At 41.3% G+C, this 23,220-nt stretch overlaps 1 protein-coding gene across 2 annotated transcripts in view; it reads right to left on the bottom strand.

The window, feature by feature from the left end:
* Nucleotides 1–23,220, bottom strand: part of LOC144891844 (low-density lipoprotein receptor-related protein 5-like) — a 108,041-nt gene that overhangs the window by 16,481 nt on the left and 68,340 nt on the right. The window contains exons 6-8 of one of the 2 annotated variants that reach the window (XM_078776660.1): nt 20,484–20,594; nt 20,054–20,344; nt 11,068–11,205 (exon numbers count right to left, since the gene is read on the bottom strand). In XM_078776660.1, coding sequence (XP_078632786.1) covers nt 11,162–11,205; nt 20,054–20,344; nt 20,484–20,594 — 446 coding nt within the window. In that variant the 3' untranslated portion in view covers nt 11,068–11,161. Of the gene's footprint in view, nt 1–11,067; nt 11,206–20,053; nt 20,345–20,483; nt 20,595–23,220 lie in introns of those variants that run through there. The other variant, XM_078776662.1, reaches the window with a different exon arrangement.

Here is a 23,220-nt window from a genome sequence, read left to right as displayed (position 1 = left end):
AAATGTGTTACCAACCAAATATTGTTCCTGGACCTTCAATTAGTGGATTCCTGAAGAGTTTAGGTCTGTACAATAAAGTGCATACTCAACCACCATGAGCTACTCTAGTATTTTGAGCCTCATTACAATTTTTATACACAGTTAGTCACACTATAGAAGAGCTTTACCTACATTAAATGTCTTTCTGAATTGTCTATAATTGACTTCAATTAACCAGTTGTTCTCCTTAATCAATCTCATTTATTGTATGTTCAGTATCTTTCTAAAAATTCAAGACGAAGCCAAGCAATAACTTTTATCACTCACATATGGGTTGTCGATATAAAGGAAGATAAAATGTAAAAAACGTTTTTCGATAAGGAATGGAGAAATGGAAGGTGAGATCTAAATAGGAAGGTTGAGAGGATGGAGGAATCAGTGAAGTGCAAGAAAGGGACACACCAGAGCAAGGGAATGGAGTCGAAATATGCAAAATGTAGAGGAGTATGTAAAATGGGAGAAGGCTTTATACCATCTATCCAAGGAGATGACGGTAGATTTAGCGAGGAATTTTGAAAGTGGTCTGCCGCCTCCAAATCGAATCGACGCGCTAATAAAACAGTTGCACATTATGATATCTTATGCAGCTCAACACTTTTAATAAACCATGAGCAGACCCATGATATTACTAAAGCAGTTGCATGATATTAACAGTTTTCCAAATAATTCTTGCAATTTTATATGATGTTTTTTATTGAGCAAGAAATTATTATTAATCCCCTTTCAGTTCACTCTGTTTTGTTCTAATTCCAGGAATTGTTACTCAATTACATGAACATTTATTTGTCTGTAGTGATTCCATTTATTACTTTGTAAGTTGGTCCAACACGTTTTCGGCTCTTCTTGTAAAAGCTCCTTCTCTTTTAACTCTTTTATTTGGTAAAAAAAGAAAAGAGTAAAAAGCTTTGCGGTGTCTATCCTGGGTTCGAATGTCGACCCAGCTATAAACTGTCCTGGTGTTTTGCAGGCGGAGCGATACTTCAAATGTATCCATCGTCCATAGGAAGGACATCAGGTTGGAGCTCTTGTCTTCCGGCACTGGTTGTTGGGAGACGTTAAAAATCCCAAGGTATATTTCCTGGAAAGTAGGTGAGTTAACAAATCCTGCCACCTTGGGTGCAACATCAGGTCTGGCCAGTTAGTTGTCCCCCGTCGCACAGCGGAGCGAAAGGGGGACTATGGTTTTCCACTCCGTCCGTGTGTCCGTCCGTCCGTGCGTGCGTGCGTGTGTGCGTGCGTGTTTGCGTGCGGGCATGCGTGCGTGCATAAGCGAAGGACCACATTCGAATTTGGTGTGTGGGTGCAACCCACGTCAAAATCCAAGATGGCCGCCGCCATGTATGTCTGATGCCATGTATGTCTGAACCTTGTGAGATGAATATCTTGAAAAATAAGCGATGTACCAACTTCTAATCTGGTGTTTGGGTGTATCTAGGCATAAGGAAGAACGCTATTGAAAATTGGGGCGCCACGTCAAAATCCAAGATGGCCGCCACCATATATATGTCTGAAACTTGTGAGCGAAATATCTCGAAAAATAAGCGAAGTACCAACTTCTAATCTGGTGTTTGGGTGTATCTAGGCATAAGGAAGAACGCTATTGAAAATTGGGGCGCCACGTCAAAATCCAAGATGGCCGCCTCCATGTATGTCTGAACCTTGTGAGCGAAATATCATATCATAGCATGTTTTCTGCGTCTTCCACTTTGTCAACTCACATCACTTCACCGACGGGGGACCTAGGCGTAACGCTTGTTCATAAAAAAAAACTTGGCCCAGAAATGCTCCCTGGCAAACCCTAGAATGATGTGATATAATTGGGTCCATTAAATAAGTAGTAGTAGTAGTTGTAGTTGTAGTGGTGGTAAGTTGCTTTTTAAAATCTTATCAGCTATTCTTAAGTTGTGCATTTACTGTATCTAACACATTAATTTACTTTTTACCCCATGCGGCATGAAGTGCAAAGCTTCCGTCTTCTGATTCTTAACTTTTGTATTGGTTCACTCACGGAGTCTATGATTGAGGAACTTCATCATTTCAATTGAATTTTATATTTTGAACACTGTTGGAACATGAACCTGTCGTTAAAGAGTAATTTGGCTCTTCTTCGTTTTCTTCTTTAAAGGCCACAGTAATTCCCACATTCTTGTGGGGTTGTCCGGGGGAAGTTTGGCCCAAATCTTTCACGAACAGGCTGGCAAAGCCTGACAATCAACTAAGGTTAGGGCAGGAATTTGGAATTTGGCCATGGTGCTGGCGATAACTTGCCCATTCTTCAAAAAGGACACTGTAGAATCTTTAACATCCACCAACAAATGCTGGAAGATGGGACACCCAGTTTAATGTCCATCCAATGGATGGTACACACATTGATGAACCACCTTTATGCTGGTGAAATGCCAGAATGACAGTTTATGCAGTGCCTTCAAAAAGTATTCACACCCCTTGACTTTTTTCACATTTTGTTGTTACAGCTGGAATTTAAAATGGATTAAATTCAGATTTATTTTGGCAATGATCTACACATAATATCCCATAATGTCAGTGGAAATTTTATTTTAGAATGTTTTTGCAATTTTAATAAAAAATGAAAATCTGAAATGTCTCGAGTCAATAAGTATTCAAACCCTTTGCTATAACACTCCAAATTGAGATAAAGTGCATCCAATATAATTCGATCATCTTTGAGATGTTTCTACAACTTGGATGGAGTCCACAAGTGGCCAATTAAATTGATTGGACATGACTTAGAAAGAAACTCATCTTTCTATATAAGGTCCCACAGTTTACAGCGCATGTCAATGCAGAAACTCTACCATGAAGTTCAAGGAACTGTCTGTAGAACTCCGAGATGGAATTGTAAGGAGGCATATATCTGGGGAGGGATACCAAACAATTTCTAGAGTGTTGAAAGTTCCAAGAGCACAGTGAACTCCATCATTACGAAATGGAAAGTATTTGGCTAAGCGGTTAGGGTGCCGGCTTGGGATCCGAGGATCCTGGGTTCGGATCCCGGTCGATTGCTGAATTAACGCCAGGGGGGTTGACTCAGCCTGTCATCCTTCCGAGGTCGGCAAATTGAGTACCAGCTTGCTGGGATGAATGATCACGGTGTGTACCCCGATTTAGAATAGGTACACGGTATCCCTGCGCATCGTAAGAGCGTGACCAAGGGTTGGCGTCAGGAAGGGCATCCGGCCATAAAAACATTGCCTCAAACAGGGAACCATGATTGTCATGGGGCCCGCAAGGCTAACCCCCACCCTAGCGGGGAAAATGGCCTCAAAACGATCATTCATTCATTCATTCATGGAACTATCCAGACTCTTCCAAGAGGTGGCCGTCCGACCAAATTGAGCAACCGGGCAAGAATTACCTTGGTCAGGGAGGTGCCCAAGAACCAAATGACCATTCTGACAGAACCACAGAGTTCCCTGGAGGAGATGGAAGAACCTGCTGGAAGGGTAACAATCTCTGCAGCCCTTCACAAATCTACGCTTTATGGGAGAGTGGCCAGACTGAAGCCACTCCTGAGAAAAAGATACACGACAACATGCCTAGAGTTTGCAACAAGGAATGTGAAAGACTCAAAGCATGAGGCAAAAGATTCTGTGTTCTGATGAGACGAAAATGTAACTCTTTGGCCTGAATGTGGAAACCAAGCACAGCTCATCACCCATCTAACACCATCATTTTGTCTGAATTGTACTATTAACCTGCTAAGCCTGCAAAGGTTTATTGTACCCTTAGCCTCATATTATACATACTGTACAACTCAAAGCTAGGTGTACAATTGTAAGCTATTTTTGTGAGTGTTGCCCTTCCATTGGGCCAGTTAGGGAACACAGTGACAGAACGAGTTAGTGAGGCATAATCAGAGACAGATCATACAAAGAGATTGAAAAGTGATGAAATCTACCAAGTATATAAACTTGACTGGAAAGAGAGAAATTGCAAGTTATACTGATAAGGAAAACAAATATAAGTCAATGAGTAAAGAAATTTGGTTGATTATTTGGATTAAAGTATAGAGAGAAAAAAAAGATTAGTTGATGAACAATCACTTGGAAATGTAGAGGAGTGGATGGCCAAAAATATAGCTCAAGTGAAGCCAATTGAGGATGGACAACCAAAACGGCTGTCATCATTGAAGCAACATTGAGGGCTTTGAATGTTATGGGATTTGCATAACATTCATACGATAGTGTCCTTCAACTCCGCTGTTGGTTGTGTTTCCCCCTTCTCACTGTACTGTTCCTTTTATATTGTTACGTCCTGATCCATTCATTGTTCTACTTCTTCCACGAGCCTTGAGTCTACACAACAACAGGCATTTTAAGGCCATTTTCCCTGCTAGGGCAGCGGTTAGCCTTGCGGTCCCCATGACAATCTTCTCCATTTTGCCCTATTTTCTGCATCTCCCCTTGTTAACCCCCTTGCCCGCATTTCATCTTCCACCATCTTTAGCCAAGTATTTCTCGGTCTTCCACGTCCTCTACTTCCTTCTACATTCATTTCCATCACTCTTCTCAACCAGTCACTTTCATCCTTCCTCAACACATGACCAAACCATCTCAACCTGTTTCCCTTCACAGCATCAATCACAGGCTCTATTCCCATAATCTTTCACAATTCATCATTTGTCTTCCTCTCTCTCAATGATACTCCGCACATCCACCGAACCATTCGCATTTCCACCCTTTCCAGCCTTCGTTGCTGCTCTACGTTCATTGCCCATGTCTCGCTCCCATAAATCATAACACTTCTCACACATGCAGCATACACCTTTCCCTTCAGCTTCAACGACACTCCCCTCCTCGTCAACACGCCACTCAGTTCCCGAAACTTCTTCCATGCACATCTCACTCTCGCAACCGTTGCCGAGTCTGATCCACCTTCTCCATTCAGCATGTCTCCGAGGTAGCAAAATCTTTTCACACCTTCCAGCTTCACGCCGTCTCCAAGATCCAACTCAACATTTCCTCCATCTGCAGCTCCCTCTGTGCACACCTTACATTTGAATGTAGCTGCCACACTGGTTAATGACCATCTCAGACCACTACATTTTTGATGAACCCACTCAGCACACATTGTACATTGAATGGAGTTCACTCCGACACCCTTCCTACACACAGCACAGGGCCACTTCCCAGTTCTTTCACCTCACCACATGCTTTACCATTTGCCATCACCTTCGTTTTTTCCGATATTCACCTTCTAGTCAGGTTCAGTATGTCCAGATTTAAAGTTTCGTTTGATTTTTTGGGGGATTTGGAAAACTATATATTTTTGGAAACTATATTGTATAGTCAGTCAGAAAACCAATGTTGCTATTTGCACAGACTCCTGTATGGCGGTCATCTTGGATTTTCAAAATTGCTGCCGTAGAACTAATTTTTCTCAATATCTCAGCTTCTAAATAACATAGAGCTTTGATTCTAACGGCTAAACATACATTTTCAAGGGCCCCGAATCCAATGGTAACAAGTTCGATAAGCTAGACATGACCATAGAGCTCCTATGTGGCGGCCATCTTGGATTTTTCAAACTGGCCGCCATAAAATTGATGTTAGTCAATATCTCAGCTTCTAAACAACATAAAGCTTTGATTCTAACGGCTAAACATACATTTTCAAGGGCCCCGAATCCAATGGTAACAAGTTCGATAAGCTAGACATGACCATAGAGCTCCTATGTGGCGGCCATCTTGGATTTTTCAAACTGGCCGCCGTAAAATTGATGTTTCTCAGGATCTCATCTTCTAAATAAGACGGAGCTTTGATTTTTCTAAATCCCCAAAACAATCCAACGAAATCTAAAATCTGGACATGCTCAACCTGACTGTGTTGACTGTAATGAGAAATACTATTCTACTGCGAGTGTTTTGCCCTTTGTGGGCCTTTGTGGCATACTGCCAAATAACACACAGATACTCCTAATGTTCATGAGAACTTAAAATCTGTTTACGGGTGGACAAGCTACTAAAGTAATAAGTTTGATCCCCAGGGTACAGCTGAGGAAAATAATGGAGGATGTGTGTAGAAGCTTAGACAAGCTACCTTAGACACTACCTTAGACTACCTTAGACAAGACCTTACTACCTTAGACAAGCTACAACCCACAAGTAAAGGATGTGTGTTTCGAGGCAACAGAGGGAGTAGAAGCTGCCTGTGCTGAGACGAACAAGTGCACGAAAGCTGAATCTGTAAAACAAGCAAACACCAAGCTCCTTCAAGTCTTGACATTTGATGGGGTGGTGATGGCACTCGAGGAGTGGGAAGCACGGAGATCCAAGAATGCAATGTTCAAGTCAATGATGAACTATCTACATCGGGTGGAGACAATCCTGTTATTCATGGCAGCATCACGGAGTGCTGACCTGGTGCTTCACCTCCAAGCTGGAGAAGAACTGAGCAAGTTATTCTTTGCCATGGACCGGATCAAATACAAGCGGCTCTGGCCCCGATACATCGCAGACATGTATGACCTAAGAACCAATCACCCTAGGACCTGGGAAGAACTAGGAGCTGGCAATCTATCAGTAACCAAGAATGACATCCCGTTTGTATCCATTGGACCAGCTCATGCATGTGAACATCTGAACAAGCTGATGAAGATTCACTCTGGACAGATTGGCATCTCTAACAATGCCAATGCTAGACAGAGATTCTTCATGGTTACACCAGAATTATCACGCCTGTCAAAAGACTTCAAGAGTCAGTTTGGCCTGGAAGGTGACAAGATCACAGAACATCATGACCTTGGTCCAAGTGCAGTCAAGAGGGAGCATGAAGCAATCAACAAGATCAAGGCTGCGATACTGAGTCACGGGAATCCATTTGACACTGTGGAAATGTAACTCATTGATTGGGACTGGTAACTCATTGATTGGGACTGGTAACGAAGCAGATAGACGATTTCGTAAATGAATGTCAGGAATGTGCACGAACATGGTAATCTCTTGTCCACCTGGTCACAGCCCCAGGCTGGAGCACCCCCCTATTGTTTGGTAAATGGAACTCGCAGCAGGAGGGGAGCGAGCTGGTGCCAGTGAGGCGACCGAGTAACGTTTGCGGAGAACGGATTAGGATTAGCGGAGGAAGGATTAATACTGCGGTGCCCATAAAAGAGTGAACATCTCCTTGACTCAAGAGCACTCATCCTCAGAAGCCCTGCCCGACGGAATGAACGCGTACCACGAGTACGGCGCTGCAGCCACGAAAGAGGGACTATGCGGATAGAGTTACCTGGTCCATTGAGTTAAACGGTAGTTATTTGGTATTGGAATGAAGTGAACAACCAGTTAATAAAGTTGTGATCTTTTGTAAACCTGTGACATCATTGGAGTCTTGAGTCTCACAACACTTCCCCGACAATCTGGAGGCACCGCTGGATTTCGAGTGGACTTCGCCAAGGTAAGCATGGCGTCTTGGGGAATGGTCCATTATGAAATACGAACCTGTGTTTAATTCTGAACATGGTGGAGGATGTGTGTGTGGGGCTTGCCGCGATATAGGTAACATAACGACAATCCAAGGAGTAAACGTATTTTTGTCACGACCGTCCGAAGTAAAAGTCACGGATGGAACGTTTTAAATGATTCTATTATTCGTGTGCTTGCGAGGATGCGTACGTTATACGCTGGGTGTTAAGAGCCTTACTCTGGTCTGCAGGCAAATCGGCTCATGAAGTGCACCATGAGGCGATTTGTTTGCCGGTTCGGTAAGGTCCGTACACGTGTACAATCGTGTACACCCGTTTTAAATTAATAAATAAATAATTTTTTTTCAGTTTTTCCGCCATTTCTAAAACTCGTTTGATTAACATATAAATTAATGACAGACAACGCCATCTCATGCCGGTCCAGAATTATTGTGAAAGATGGCGATTGGATGAAAATTGCATACCGACAATCCCTCACTGTCCCTCATTGTCCCTCATTTCCATTTCGGCTATCTGTCTCTTGCCCCCGCTCTTTCTTGCGAAATGAACGTTCTTTGAACAAGTGGAATGATTTAGGAATGTTTAGAGGTCATTGCAATATTAATTACTTGGGATCATTTGTGAAATTTCATGAACAGATATGTGCAATGGATCTAATTTGAGTGAGTATGAGAAAATTTGGTGCAGGATTCGTGGAATGTACAAGGCTGGTACATGTGTTTAGCACTTGAAGACGTACCCCTGAGCTGCCCGCTCAAGGTGTGCGATTAAGGCGGCGGACAAAGAAAGTATTATATACAGATATTTTTTCTCAGTCAAATTGGATGGGAAAAATGCACTTTTATATTTCCCCCATTGCAATGTGCTTATATTTTGGAACGGCTAGGGGGATTTAAATAAAATAAAAATGAGTAAGCTTTTCAGACATGCTTCACGGTTAAATGAAAGACAATAATTAAGCGCTTTGGGGAAGGCAATGGCAAACCACCCAATGTCGTACACGATATTTTCAGCACGATCATGGATTTGAGAATGCATGCAACTTGCAGTGTTGAACAAATTAATACAGAGAGAAAGAGATAGACAGGGAGAGAGAAAGACATAGAGAGAGAGACAGAGAGAGAGAGAGATAGACAAAGAGAGACAAACAGACAGAGAGACAGAGAGAGAGAGACAGAAAGAAAGAGCGAGAGACATAGAGACAGACAGAGATAAAGATGATATTCAGACAGATAGAGAGAGACAGACAGACAGACAGAGAGAGATAGACAGAGAGAGACAGAAAGTGAGAGAGAGACAGACAGAGAGAGATAGACAGAGAGAGACAGAAAGTGAGAGAGAGACAGACAGAGAGAGATAGACAGAGAGAGACAAACAGACAGAGAGACAGAGAGAGAGAGACAGAAAGAAAGAGAGAGAGACATAGAGACAGACAGAGATAAAGATGATATTCAGACAGATAGAGAGAGACAGACAGACAGACAGAGAGAGATAGACAGAGAGAGACAGAAAGTGAGAGAGAGACAGACAGAGAGAGATAGACAGAGAGAGACAGAAAGTGAGAGAGAGACAGACAGAGAGAGATAGACAGAGAGAGACAAACAGACAGAGAGACAGAGAGAGAGAGACAGAAAGAAAGAGAGAGAGACATAGAGACAGACAGAGATAAAGATGATATTCAGACAGATAGAGAGACAGACAGACAGACAGAGAGAGATAGACAGAGAGAGACAGAAAGTGAGAGAGAGACAGACAGAGAGAGATAGACAGAGAGAGACAGAAAGTGAGAGAGAGACAGACAGAGAGAGATAGACAGAGAGAGACAAACAGACAGAGAGACAGAGAGAGAGAGACAGAAAGAAAGAGAGAGAGACATAGAGACAGACAGAGATAAAGATGATATTCAGACAGATAGAGAGAGACAGACAGACAGACAGAGAGAGATAGACAGAGAGAGACAGAAAGTGAGAGAGAGACAGACAGAGAGAGATAGACAGAGAGAGACAAACAGACAGAGAGACAGAGAGAGAGAGACAGAAAGAAAGAGAGAGAGACATAGAGACAGACAGAGATAAAGATGATATTCAGACAGATAGAGAGAGACAGACAGACAGACAGAGAGAGATAGACAGAGAGAGACAGAAAGTGAGAGAGAGACAGACAGAGAGAGATAGACAGAGAGAGACAGAAAGTGAGAGAGAGACAGACAGACTTTGACTTTTGAAGCTCTTTTATTATAAAGGTAAGAAACCCATACAAGTCATGCAAATAATAAAGTCACCACAATTCAAAACATGTGCAGCCAAACAACAACAATAAAAACACCAAACACTAAAATAAAAAACTTAACAAACCATGATCAAGTTTACAAAACCCACCCTTTGCACACCATTTTCCCACAAAGGTTTGTAAATCATCTTTCATTTGGAAAAAAGAAAATTCCATGCGTAACCTTGCCATGACTAGAGCCTTAAACACAATTACCACATCACATAAAATATCAGCATTTGCCAGGAGCTTTGCTTTTCTTGTTTTGTAGATTGCTAATTTTCCAATAGAAATTCAGAAATTAGCAAGAGCAGTCTCAGAGCGTTTTTTATAACTAAGTGGTGTTCCAAAGATAAAAACACGTGTAGAAAAAGAAAAGTTCATACGATTAAAAAAAGTTGATAAAAAACCAAAGAAGGGAAAGAGTCTTGCACAATCTACGTAAGCATGGAAAAGGTCTTCAGAAATCATACAAAAGGGGCATTCCACTGAATTATCCTCATTAAAACGATGTAATAAAACATTGGAGGGCAACACCATATGGGCGAGTCTCCAAGCAATATCACCAGTCCTTTTAACAATCGGTGAAACATACATTGCAGACCATTGCGGATGGGAGGGAGACCCAGAAGGCAGTTTCTCTTTCCATCGAGCCCCAAAAGAAAGAGGCTGTAACGAGGGAAACCGAACTGAGATACACAAACGATACAGTCTCTTTTTATCCTTGCTGGAAAGTGGCGATGAGGATAGCAAGATAGATGTTGTGGTGCTATCAGCTGGCAGGCTAGAGCTAGCACAGATCTGTGGTGGTGTACGGTGGTCACCAATGTTGGCGGTTGAGCTCAGGCCCAGGTGCCTAAAAACACACAGGATTTCCTGTAGGACCTTGGCTACGCTCCTCAAAGATCTGATGCCAGTTCTTACTTGAAGATGTCCTGCGGAGAACCAACTGTTCCTGTTACAGTCACGAAGGTCCCGAGTCGTTTTCACGCCAGCACTCACAAAACGTTGCACAAAGGCACGTGAGCGAGGAATAGCAGGAAAGAGGGCATTGTAGAAAAGGGGTTCCCGGAGGAACCTTTCACTGTTGTATGTCTCCATTTGGCGAGTTATTGAAATGGACCGCCAGACGTTCAAGACATCTTGGTAAAAGTCAGGGAGCAGCGAAGCATCGACATGTTGCAGCTCCATGAAGAAGAGTTCACAATTGTACCCAAGCATGCCGGCTTGTTTTAGTATACAGTTTGCAGTCGATTTCCAGGGCAAGGCCTCCAGAAATATAAAACGACGAGCTGTGGAGACTCGGAAGGCCATCACCCGACAAAGAATGTCCACAAGCCCATGACCACCTTCTGCCAGTGGGAGGCAAATAGTCTCTGGCTTTAGCCAGTGTTTGCCATCCCAAAAGAAGTCAAGTAAACATTTTTGGATTGACGACACCAACGTTGCAGGTGGCTGCAAGGCAATCATTTTATGCCATAAGAGAGACAGAGAGACAGACAGAGAGAGATAGACAGAGAGAGACAAACAGACAGAGAGACAGAGAGAGAGAGAGAGAGAGAGAGAGAGAGAGAGAGAGAGAGAGAGAGAGAGAGAGAGAGAGAGACAGAAAGAAAGAGAGAGAGAAATAGAGACAGACAGAGATAAAGATGATATTCAGACAGATAGAGAGAGACAGACAGACAGACAGAGAGAGATAGACAGAGAGAGACAGAAAGTGAGAGAGAGACAGACAGAGAGAGATAGACAGAGAGAGACAGAAAGTGAGAGAGAGACAGACAGAGAGAGATAGACAGAGAGAGACAAACAGACAGAGAGACAGAGAGAGAGAGACAGAAAGAAAGAGAGAGAGACATAGAGACAGACAGAGATAAAGATGATATTCAGACAGATAGAGAGAGACAGACAGACAGACAGAGAGAGATAGACAGAGAGAGACAGAAAGTGAGAGAGAGACAGACAGAGAGAGACATAGACAGACAGAGAGATAGACAGACAGAGAGAGACAGACAGAGAGAGAGACAGACAGAGAGAACCACAGACAGAGAGAGATAGACAGACAGAGAGAGAGATAGACAGACAGAGAGAGACAGACAGAGAGAGAGAGACAGACAGAAAGAGAGAGAGATAGACAGAGAGAGAGACAGAGAGAGAGAGAGAGAGAGAGACAGACAGAGAGAGACATAGACAGACAGAAAGAGAGACAGACAGAGAGAGAACATTTTTGGGAACGTTTTGGGAACATTCAAATGTTGGGTTTTGCTGACGTTTCCACAACGTTGTTTCAACGTTTTTCACATTACTTTCCTGCAACATTGAAATAATGTTGTTGTAAAACGTTTCCACAATGTCGCCACAACGTTTCACTTTCGTTGTTGCAACGTTTTGCTCCAACGTTTTGGGAACATTCAAATGTTGGGTTTTGCTAACGTTTCCACAACGTCGCCACAACGTTTCACTTTCGTTGTTGCAACGTTTTGCTCCAACGTTTTGGGAACATTCAAATGTTGGGTTTTGCTGACGTTTCCACAATGTCGCTACAACGTTTCACTTTCGTTGTTGCAACGTTTTGCTTCAACGTTTTGGGAACATTCAAATGTTGGATTTTGCTGACGTTTCCACAACGTCGCTACAACGTTTCACTTTCGTTGTTGCAACGTTTTGCTCCAACGTTTTGGGAACATTCAAATGTTGGGTTTTGCTAACGTTTCCACAACGTCGCCACAACGTTTCACTTTCGTTGTTGCAACGTTTTGCTTCAACGTTTTGGGAACATTCAAATGTTGGGTTTTGCTAACGTTTCCACAACGTCGCCACAACGTTTCACTTTCGTTGTTGCAACGTTTTGCTCCAACGTTTTGGGAACATTCAAATGTTGGGTTTTGCTGACGTTTCCACAACGTTTCACTTTCGTTGTTGCAACGTTTTGCTCCAACGTTTTGGGGACACTCAAATGTTAAGTAAATCGGATAAGAATTCGCGAGTTATTTAATTATTAGCGATTAATGAAGTACTTATTTAATTAATTACATTTCTTATTACATTACAGTAATTACATTACAGTAATTACCTGAGGTAATTACAGTAATTACAGTTCCGGTAATTACAGTAATTACAGTAATCATTACAGTAATTGCAGTAATCTTATTACAGTAATTACATTACATTAACTCAGGCACCTTTTGAGTAAGGAAGCTGATATTTGGACATGACACTGACCAAGTGATGTGGCTGTCAAGGAAAATTTTGATTTATTGATTAATCATTTAATAAATTAACTCGTTGATTTATAAATGACTTATTTAATTAAAATTCCTCAGAGATACATCTTCGGATGAAATACTTGCAGATTGGTTATGCTATGAGCCAATTGATTAAGGAAAATATTTTGTGATGGCCATATTGGCAATTTCGTGGCCATATTCGTGGCAACTCAGTTAGTGCCACTGCACCTTTAAAATGCATCCCTGCGTTCATTTTTCGATCGATTGAGTTGAAATTTTGAACAATCGGATCTGGACTGTCGTTGTTAACGACTCTAGCACGCACCCGTCCAATCAGGATGGAGCGGTATGGTCCCCGGATCATCACTGCCCGCAGTTTTAATTAGTTTTACTTTTTCTCTTGGTCATATAATTTTGAAGACATGCATGTCATGATATAGGAAATGTTTGTTCTGTTGAACGGAATAAATGTTGTTTATTTGTGTGGGTGTGTATTTTTGTGTATTTTGTATATATTTTCACGGCTAATTCCAGTTAACATCCTGCAAAATTTGCTCGTTTTTCTGGCCGAGTCGAAATTGCGTTGAGTTCCTATGGCATGCGCCATTAAAAGCGCTGTGTAATGGTTGAGCTCCCTTTATTTCGTTTTGGTCATGCGGATGAGCAGACAAAGTGACGAATGCTGCGGCTGGAGCAGTAGAAGCGATGTTTTTAATTGAAACGATGTAATTTAATTAAAAGTGGGAGGGGGCAACACCACGCATACCTCTTTTAAGGTGTGTATAAACCCTGGAATAAACGTGGGAGGGGGCAACACCACGCATACCTCTTTTAAGGTGTGTATAAACCCTGGAATATTTCAGCAATCAATATAATGCTGAAATGATGTAATTTACTGTGTAAGATGGTCGACCTTGGGTTTGTTTGGGTTTTGTTGTTTATTTTTGTGGGTGTGTATTTTTGTGTATTTTGTATATATTTTCACGGCTAATTCCAGTTAACATCCTGCAAAATTTGCTCGTTTTTCTGGCCGAGTCGAAATTGCGTTGAGTTCCTATGGCATGCGCCATTAAAAGCGCTGTGTAATGGTTGAGCTCTCTTTATTTCGTTTTGGTCACGCGGATGAGCAGACAAAATGACGAATGCTGCGGCTGGAGCAGTGGAAGCGATTTTTAATTGTTCAATGATTATTCGATATTGTTATGACTTATTGTCAATAGGTATACTAAGTGGCCATGAGGTAGCCTGTTGCTATGTACAGTTTTATTCTATTGTTGATTATACCACATAGCTGTGGTGATAAAGGAAATGTTCGTTTTAAATAGATGATTATGATAGGACCATGACTATAAAATCATGATGATTATTATGAATGGTATCATAGGGTTCAAATGCAGAATGATTGCATGAACTTGGGAAAGAACTTTCAAGCCCTATGGGATAAATTGGGTGTTACAAGCGATGGAGTTTCAAAATTTAGCATGATTGAAGGAATTTTACAGTCTTATTTCAGGAGTTTTACGAAATTTATATTGCCAAGAGATTTGGGTACTATTAAAAGAAAAATGATGAGATATTTTTCCCAAAGAACTTTAATATCTGCCATCCATTTTGGTGGTCTCACGAATGAAGGATGAGTTGCCTTTAGTGGTTGCAAAGAAAATTTGTGAAGACCAGGCAAAATGGAAAAATAGGTCAGATATGACCCTAGGACAGAACAGTGATTCGTCAATTGACATGAGGTATGAACCAGAGGTGACGACCGATGAGCTTCGATCTCAGTCAATAGATGGACCTGTCCTGACATCATTGGGGAAAGGGCTTATGCAAGGAGTCATCCAAAATGATTAATTTGATTTATTGATGAATATTGATAAATTAATTGAAATTGAATAATTGAATTGAACTGAATAAATTTAATTGAATAAATTTAACTGAATAAATTGAACTGAATAAATTGAATTGAATATATTGATTGTTTGATTGATGAAAATGCGGTCTCCAGAAAGAAGCTTTGATATCTTTGTGAGATATTATCAATGTGAAGACAACCTTGGAAAATTGAGCAAGGTGGTGAGTTTATATATAGATATATATGTGCGGTTACCATTGTGTGATTTCCCCTTCAACAGAGCGGACACCTGAGAATTCACCCATTTCATACTGACCCTTTGGCTCATCTGCAAATACTGATCTGTGAGATTGGATTGTGCAAAAGCCACAGGTGGAGAGATCCTTCCTGGAGGTACGAGTGAAGCTTTAGAGGAACAAACTACAACACATCCAACGCTACTTTGATAAAAGGCAGAATGGGAAATGGAGCCTGCAAGAATACACAAGGACAACCAGAGATTCCACAAAAAGGTACTTGTACACATCATATGTACGACCGTTATGGTGCCGAAGCTATAAGGCAGGTCGAGAATTGGTATTTGTGGACAAAGGGACATGATGAGGAGTTTCCAAGAGATGGTACATTTGAGCGAAGTCGATTGGAAAGATTGGAACAAAGATTGAAAGCCAGGAAGAGACAGAATCTAACGGTAGACTGGCTTGCATTCCATCTTTGGGATGGTGAATCCAGACAACGGGAACAGCAAGAACGGATAACGTATCTAGAACTTAAAATAAAAAGGATACAGGATACAGTGGAGGAGACAAATGCACAACTGCCCTCGAAATTAGGAATGAAAGTGACAGTTGTCCCATCTGATTTCCAGTTGTCTCCCCAAAAAGGACGGTACATAGAATTTTTTCGTGTTTCAGGAGATAACGAGAGAGTGCAGTGGCAACTCAGGGATGTAGAGATGCAGCCCAGCAATACAAGTGCACAGGTGCACAGACCAGGCAACGACAGAAACCGGTGTTTCAAGTGGGGACGGATGGGACATTGGAAAAGAGGATGTCCGTATACCAAAAGGAAGACAAGTTCATAGGGTAAACCAAGATCAAGGGTACCAGTGCTGACCGATACCTCAGACAATGATTAGGCCTTCATTGCGACAAATCCCAAATGACGATTGGCCTCAACAAATTAGATTACTGGACAAACATGAATAACTGTCGATGATTCTTGGGTCTGAAAAGTTTTCGGAGCAAGAATTATTCATTTTTCTTTTGCTTGTAAGCATATTGATAATTAATTGATCAAATGCCGAAATTGGATCTTTTATGTTGGGCACAAAATTTTAAACTTACAAAGTTTGGAACAATTGCTTTGCAATTTTTTTGGCAAACCAAGTGACAAGAGTCACATTATGATCAGGTGGGAATTTCGGACTATTGTTCCACACGATTGATAGGTCAGTGGTCGACTGACATACAAATGGGTGGGTAGTCAAATTTGGATAAATTATTGTGGGAACTGAAAGGGTAATGTCAATGTGACGTCATAGGGGTTTTCTAAGAATAAACTTTTTGGTCCATTTGTGTATTAGCGCTTATAAAATTGAAGGACAAATTTTGAGAAATTGAAATAAAGTTGACACCCATCCGGATCTGTAAATAAGGGTTCCAACGCAAACAAATACGCATAATGCATGTGTGTGTGGGTATTTTGTGTGTCAGTGTTTTTGTTTTTGTGTATCAATCTTACAAGATTGTTGACACCGACAGTGTGCCTTGTCTGAAAAATAGATAGTTCCATGGGGATGGGATCGCATATCGAGAGAATTCGTAAAATAAAAAATAGAAATATAATTTGATTATGAAAATTATCACTTTTGTCAAGGGAGATGGAGAATAAAGATTTGATTTGCTGAGTTATGAGCAGCTATTCATTAATAGTAAAAAATTGGAAGTAATCTTGGGATTCCATTGTGATAGAATTTATATGAGAATCAAAGCTATTTATGGATATGAGCTTCATAAAAAATGTGGGAGTACAAAATTAGCCAAATTTTGGAGAGGTCTTACACTGACTTCCCAGAGTACTCTGCTCACGGATTTTATATATATATAAACTTGAATTTTATCAGAATATAAATTGGGCTGTATGTATGGATGTGTGTAAGGCATAGATGATATGGGAAAATAGTAAAGGAAATTTTGCTGGTTTGAACTATTGTGAGTTTTGAGTTCTGGAGTTCAAACAAAGTCACTGGTTAACAGATGAGAATGGATAGTAAATAAATTCTTCGATGCTGGGTAAATTAACTACGATATTACTAAGACTTATGAGAGCTATTGTTCTTCCTTACACCAGTGCGAAATTATTGGGAAAAAAATATATATATATATATTAGATCCAACATAATGAATCTATAAATGAATGTCAGATGGATAATATCCTCAATTTGTACTAATTATTTGATTGTGGGTAAAGGAATTAATTTATCATAGTGGATTGTTAACAGCAGCCTGAAAATGTCCTGAGAGTGCATCCATGTAATCGGAAATCCCAGATTTGTTTTTACAAACAACATTTTGGTAGAGGTCTTGTGTGGACGAGCACTTCCTTGGTAGATAAAAAACGGTACTGCATGCTGGCAGCCACTTTTGCGGCCAGTTAGGCCAAACAAATTGAGAGGAAATTGTAGTTAAATACGTAAGTTACACATGGCTATTTGTAAAAAGGAAATTTGTTGAGATGGGAAACATTTTTCGAAGGTTTATTAAAGTGTTATAATATGACATGTGGCAAGGCAAACTATTGGATGGGAAAATTAGATCTGGCTATAGAATAAATTTATTGACCCCTTGAAGTTAATTCTTCGAATCATTGTTTCACTGGCATTTTTTTGTTCAAATTGGAAATAGTTTGGTAGAGCTTTGGTTAAAACCTTTGGTTGCGGTATCTTGGAACGAAATGATAAACCATAGGAGATTGATAAGAATAGGGAAAAAAAATATGGACCCAAAATAGAAAGTTGGATTCATGCCCCTCATTGCAAACAAGCACATGGGGCTAAGGTGGACGATCCCACAGAAAATGAGGCTGCACCTAGCAGCCCAGCAGAACATTCAGTGGCAGATAAATGATAGTCGTGATTTACAGTCATTTGAATTACATTTTAACACCCCTTGCATTGATAAACATTACATTTTCAACATGTGATATTCCTACTTGGGATAGTGACATTTATTTGCCTACATGACATACAATTACCTGCTGATATTAATACAACATGAGTGAAAAATGTATCACAACTACACTCATGATCAGGGGATTGAGTTCAACCCCGGGAGATAGGGGGATCAGGGTAAGACAAATAATCTGATTTATGTTACATATTAAGGGATTTTCTGTATTTACCTTTTAGGAAGCTTGTTAGTTTGGTATATAATGTTGAATGTCATCGACATATAATTATGTCATAGGTATGAATATATACAAGGAGTAGCAGACTTGTTTGTTGGTTTAGTAGTTATATTGGCAATTGTTTTAGTGGTGGCTTGCTTGAGGTCCCCTGTCGGTGAAGTGATGTGAGTTGACAAAGTGGAAGACGCAGAAAACATGCTATGATATGATATTTCGCTCACAAGGTTCAGACATACATGGAGGCGGCCATCTTGGATTTTGACGTGGCGACCCAATTTTCAATCGCGTTCTTCCGTATGCCTAGATACACCCAAATACCAGATTAGAAGTTGGTACTTTGCTTATTTTCCAAGATATTTCACTCACAAGGTTCAGACATATATATGGTGGCGGCCATCTTGGAGTTTGATGTGGCGACCCAATTTACAATAGTGGTCTTCCTTATGCCGAGATACACCCACACACCAAATTAGAAGTTGGTACTTCGCTTATTTTTCAAGATATTAATCTCACAAGGTTCAGACATAGATGGCGGCGGCCATCTTGGAATTTGACGTGGCGACCCAATTTTAAACAGCCTTCTTGCTTGTGCCTAGATACACCCACACACCAGATTAGAAGTTGGTACTTCGCTTATTTTTCAAGATATTTCCCTCACAAGGTTCAGACATATATATATGGTGGCGGCCATCTTGGATTTTGACGTGGCGACCCAATTTCCAATGGCGTTCTTCCTTATGCCGAGATACACCCACACACCAGATTAGAAGTTGGTACTTCGCTTATTTTTCAAGATATTTCCCTCACAAGGTTCAGACATATATATGGTGGCGGCCATCTTGGCTTTTGACGTGGCGACCCAATTTTAAACAGCGTTCTTCCTTGTGCCTAGATACAGCCACACACCAGATTATAAGTTGGTACTTCGCTTATTTTTCAAGATATTCATCTCACAAGGTTCAGACATAGATGGCGGCGGCCATCTTGGAATTTGACGTGGCGACCCAATTTTAAACAGCGTTCTTCCTTGTGCCTAGATACAGCCACACACCAGATTAGAAGTTGGTACTTCGCTTATTTTTCGAGATATTTCGCTTACAAGTTTCAGACATATATATGGTGGCGGCCATCTTGGATTTTGACGTGGCGACCCAATTTTCAATAGCGTTCTTCCTTATACCGAGATACACCCACACACCAAATTAGAAGTTGGTACTTCGCTTATTTTTCAAGATATTCATCTCACAAGGTTCAGACATACATGGCGGCGGCCATCTTGGATTTTGACGTGGCGACCCAATTTTCAATAGCTTTCTTCCTTATGCCTAGATACACCCACACACCAAATTAGAAGTTGGTATTTCGCTTATTTTTCAAGATATTTATCTCACAAGGTTTAGACATACATGGCATCAGACATACATGGCGGTGGCTATCTTGGATTTTGACGTGGGTTGCACCCACACACCAAATTCGAATGCGGTCCTTCGCTTACGCACGCACGAACGCCCGCACGCAAACACGCACGCCCGCACGCACGCACACACGGACGGACGGACGGACACACGGACGGAGGGGAAAACCATAGTCCCCCTTTCGCTCCGCTGTGCGACGGGGGACAAAAAACTGTGGAGATGCACCAAAACAACTTCTTCAGTGACTCACACCAAAAGGGTGTGCAAAACTTCAGATTACCATGCCAAAGTGGTTTAAAGTTATCGACCGTACAGGCAACCAGACGAACAAACAGAGACAACGAATAATGCTGTGAGACTTCCCTCGAGACTCTCACTAATAAATGACAGCAGGCAGTACCAACCAGGAAACGGAGCAGGTATGGAGGGGCAGGACGAGGGATATGCAAGTGACACGTGCATTGGAGCCATCACCACCATTTCGCCGGCTGTGTTCATGACAAATTCCGCAGGCGGTAAGACCACTGGGACGCCTCTTACTCGAGGACACACGACCCTCTGACAGGTGAAGTAAACTGCTGCCAGTACAATCAGTGACAGCGCCACCCCAATGACAGTGCCTGCAATACTGGTGCTTGCGTGCTCTTTCTTAGGGAGATCTGGATCCTCACGGCGGAATTCAGTGCTCTGTGGTGCTGATGGGGCAAGAACAATACATTTATAAAAAAGGAAAGTAAAATAATATTTAAGCTGACTGAACTACATATAATCTTCAAATCATTTTATTTATTTATTATCAATATATTTACTGTATGTCATTTATCAGGTACTTACTGCAGTTTAATTCATCCGACCCGTCGGGGCAGTCAGCGACGCTGTTGCACCAATGATCACGCAGAACACAGTAACCGTTCTGGCATTGTAGGTCTTCAGGGAGGCAACCAACTAAAAAATATATATATATGGAATATTTATATACATGTATACATATATGAAAGCAATCATGCTGTAAATACATAGTGCAAAGTTTACTTGGTCATTACATGCTCACAAGCACACTTAGATCTAGCACTGTTGGTCTCCTATCTGTGCCCAGGACGTGGCTGCGCACCATGGGGGATCGGGCTTTTTCCTCGGTTGCTATAGGTTTGCTCTCCGTCCGTCTGTCTGTCTGTCTGTCTGTCTCTCCCACCTGTGGTTTTCCACACTTTCCACCCTTGCCCTTTAACATATTCAACTGAAACTCGATATATGGCTCTATTATGAGAAGTTACAGAACAAGTTCTGAGTTTCAGGGCGTTTCGTTAATTTTTTAGAGTTATACCCTTTTTCTTGACTTGGAAAATATCACACCCGCAGTGGACATGTATTTCAAAGCAATTCTCCCTCTCGTTAACTATGTTCGACGACTAATTTACAATGCTGGAGTACAAGCTTTATAGATGTGCTCACATTATAATGGCGAGCTGCACATATTTTATAGACAACCTTACATTCTAAATAGTACGTACTTTATAAAAAATATGTGTGGGTTATCGCTGTCACCGACTTCCTGATAATATTCCCCCGTTAACCACACCGATATAGGTCTGATTGGCTCTTGAGCAGATTGGCTCTAGCATCCCCGCCCACCCGCCCCCATCAGGCTGATTGATAGTCGTAGTCCTACCCACCCCTCTGTTCCCTTCCTATTCCTTTGCGAAGGAATGCAGTTTTGCATACTTTCCGTAGAATCCTATCAAGCTTTTAAAATTTCGATCAGTTTGCACTTTCTCACTATAAAATGCAGTAGATTTATGTTTAAACCAAGTTCCTAGCTTAACCAAATTATTAGAGGGTCAGAAAATAATAATAAGAATGAGAAGGACAAACGGGTAATTTTGGGTCTCATTTTTCAAATTCAGTGATGATGTCCCAAAGTTTAAGCAGTGTCATTGGAGGGGAAGTTCTCCACATATGATGGGTAGGTAATATATAGGTTTCCAAGTTTTATCTTGGTAGGTTTTTTGAGGAATTATGTTATATTGGGCCAATGGAGAGTCCGGGTCATCCCTACATGACCAAAGACAGCAGATTGATGATGCAGGGCTGCATGAAACAGATGAACAGAGGGCAGGTAGAATTGCATAGCAACGTCAGCTAAGAGGCAGACAAACCATAGCCACTGTCAGATCAAAGAAAAAAATGGGAGCTATAAAATATGTTACATACTTCTCAGAAAATGATTTCTTATATCAAGTCTGACACCATGAACTTCCCAGCCTATATAATGTAGAAAATGTATGCAGATACTGCAATGCTTATCGGTGGAAGGAAGAGTGACCAGGATTTTGTTGTGAAAAGAGAAAAGTTCACTTGGATCCCTTGCCACTTGCCCCACCAGAAATGCAGCAGTTATATGTTTTGAGGTTCTGCATTCCTTGACAATTTGAGGGCATCCAACAATGCCCTTGCTTTGGCTTCTATAGGATGTGATGAACAGGCCATGCATGGCTTTAGTCCCACTTTCAAAATTCAGGGAAAAGTGTATCATAGGATTGGATCACTCAGGCCAGGAGCAGGTGAACAACCAAAATTTGCAAAGCTATACTTCCATGACACAGATCATGAGGCAGAAAACTGACTCAGGTATAATCCTCATCTCAACTTGACTTCACTCATTACACTTCACACCTGTTTGCACAGGTTCAATCCTTACATAGCCCTTGATTTCAAGGCAGCATTTGATTTCACAGATCAATACTATGACATGAAAGTGTTTCTAAGTGCTCAATAGAGACCATCAGATGAGCATGCCAGACGTTACAACCTTCCCATTGCAAGTGAGGTTGCAGTTGCCATGCCAGATGAACAAGCAAACGACTTGGATGTAATTCGACAAACAAACACAGGTGACATACAAATAATAAATGCTACTGATGCCAAAGTAGAAGCTCAACGCCTCAGATGGGTAAAGTACCAACAGACTAAAATCCGAGCCGAAAAGTACAAGGGATTGTTGCATGCAGTTGATTCGAATGATGCAATGCATGCAGGTACAAAACTGATTCTTCCACCCACCATCTATGGTTCCCCAAGATGGTACACTGAGGCTTTTGAAGATGCAATGGCTAATGTGAGGAAGTATGGCAAGCCCGACTATTTTACAACTTTCACCCGTAACCCGTACTGGCCTGAAATCAAGGCATCTCTTTCACAATGAAAAGCCCATTGATTGGCCAGATATTTGTACCAGACATTATTGAATCATGCTTTATAAGTTCTCCCCTGTGGCCAAATGTAAGAGAGATGAAACTTACTACAAATATGAGAGTTCAAATGGCAGGTGGAGGTGCTGCCGATTTTGAAAACGAACTTCGAGCAATTGGTGAGGGAAGACTTCCAGTTGACAAAAAAACTCAGTGACCACAAAATCAAACTACATCAAGATTTCCTACTCGAAGGTGAAACTCTCACTGATTTGTGCAACTTTCTGTTTGATGCTCTGGGGCAAAACTACCAGATGCCTCAAAGGCTTTGTTCATGTGCTATTCTTTGCCTGACAGTTCATGCCACTGATCAGGTGAACTAC

Source organism: Myxine glutinosa, chromosome 1 (assembly GCF_964187855.1).
Source record: "Myxine glutinosa chromosome 1, kmMyxGlut1.1, whole genome shotgun sequence".
Taxonomy (NCBI): domain Eukaryota; kingdom Metazoa; phylum Chordata; class Myxini; order Myxiniformes; family Myxinidae; genus Myxine; species Myxine glutinosa.
The sequence above is the reverse complement of the archived record's forward strand: the minus strand, read 5'-3'. Positions and strand labels throughout refer to the sequence as shown.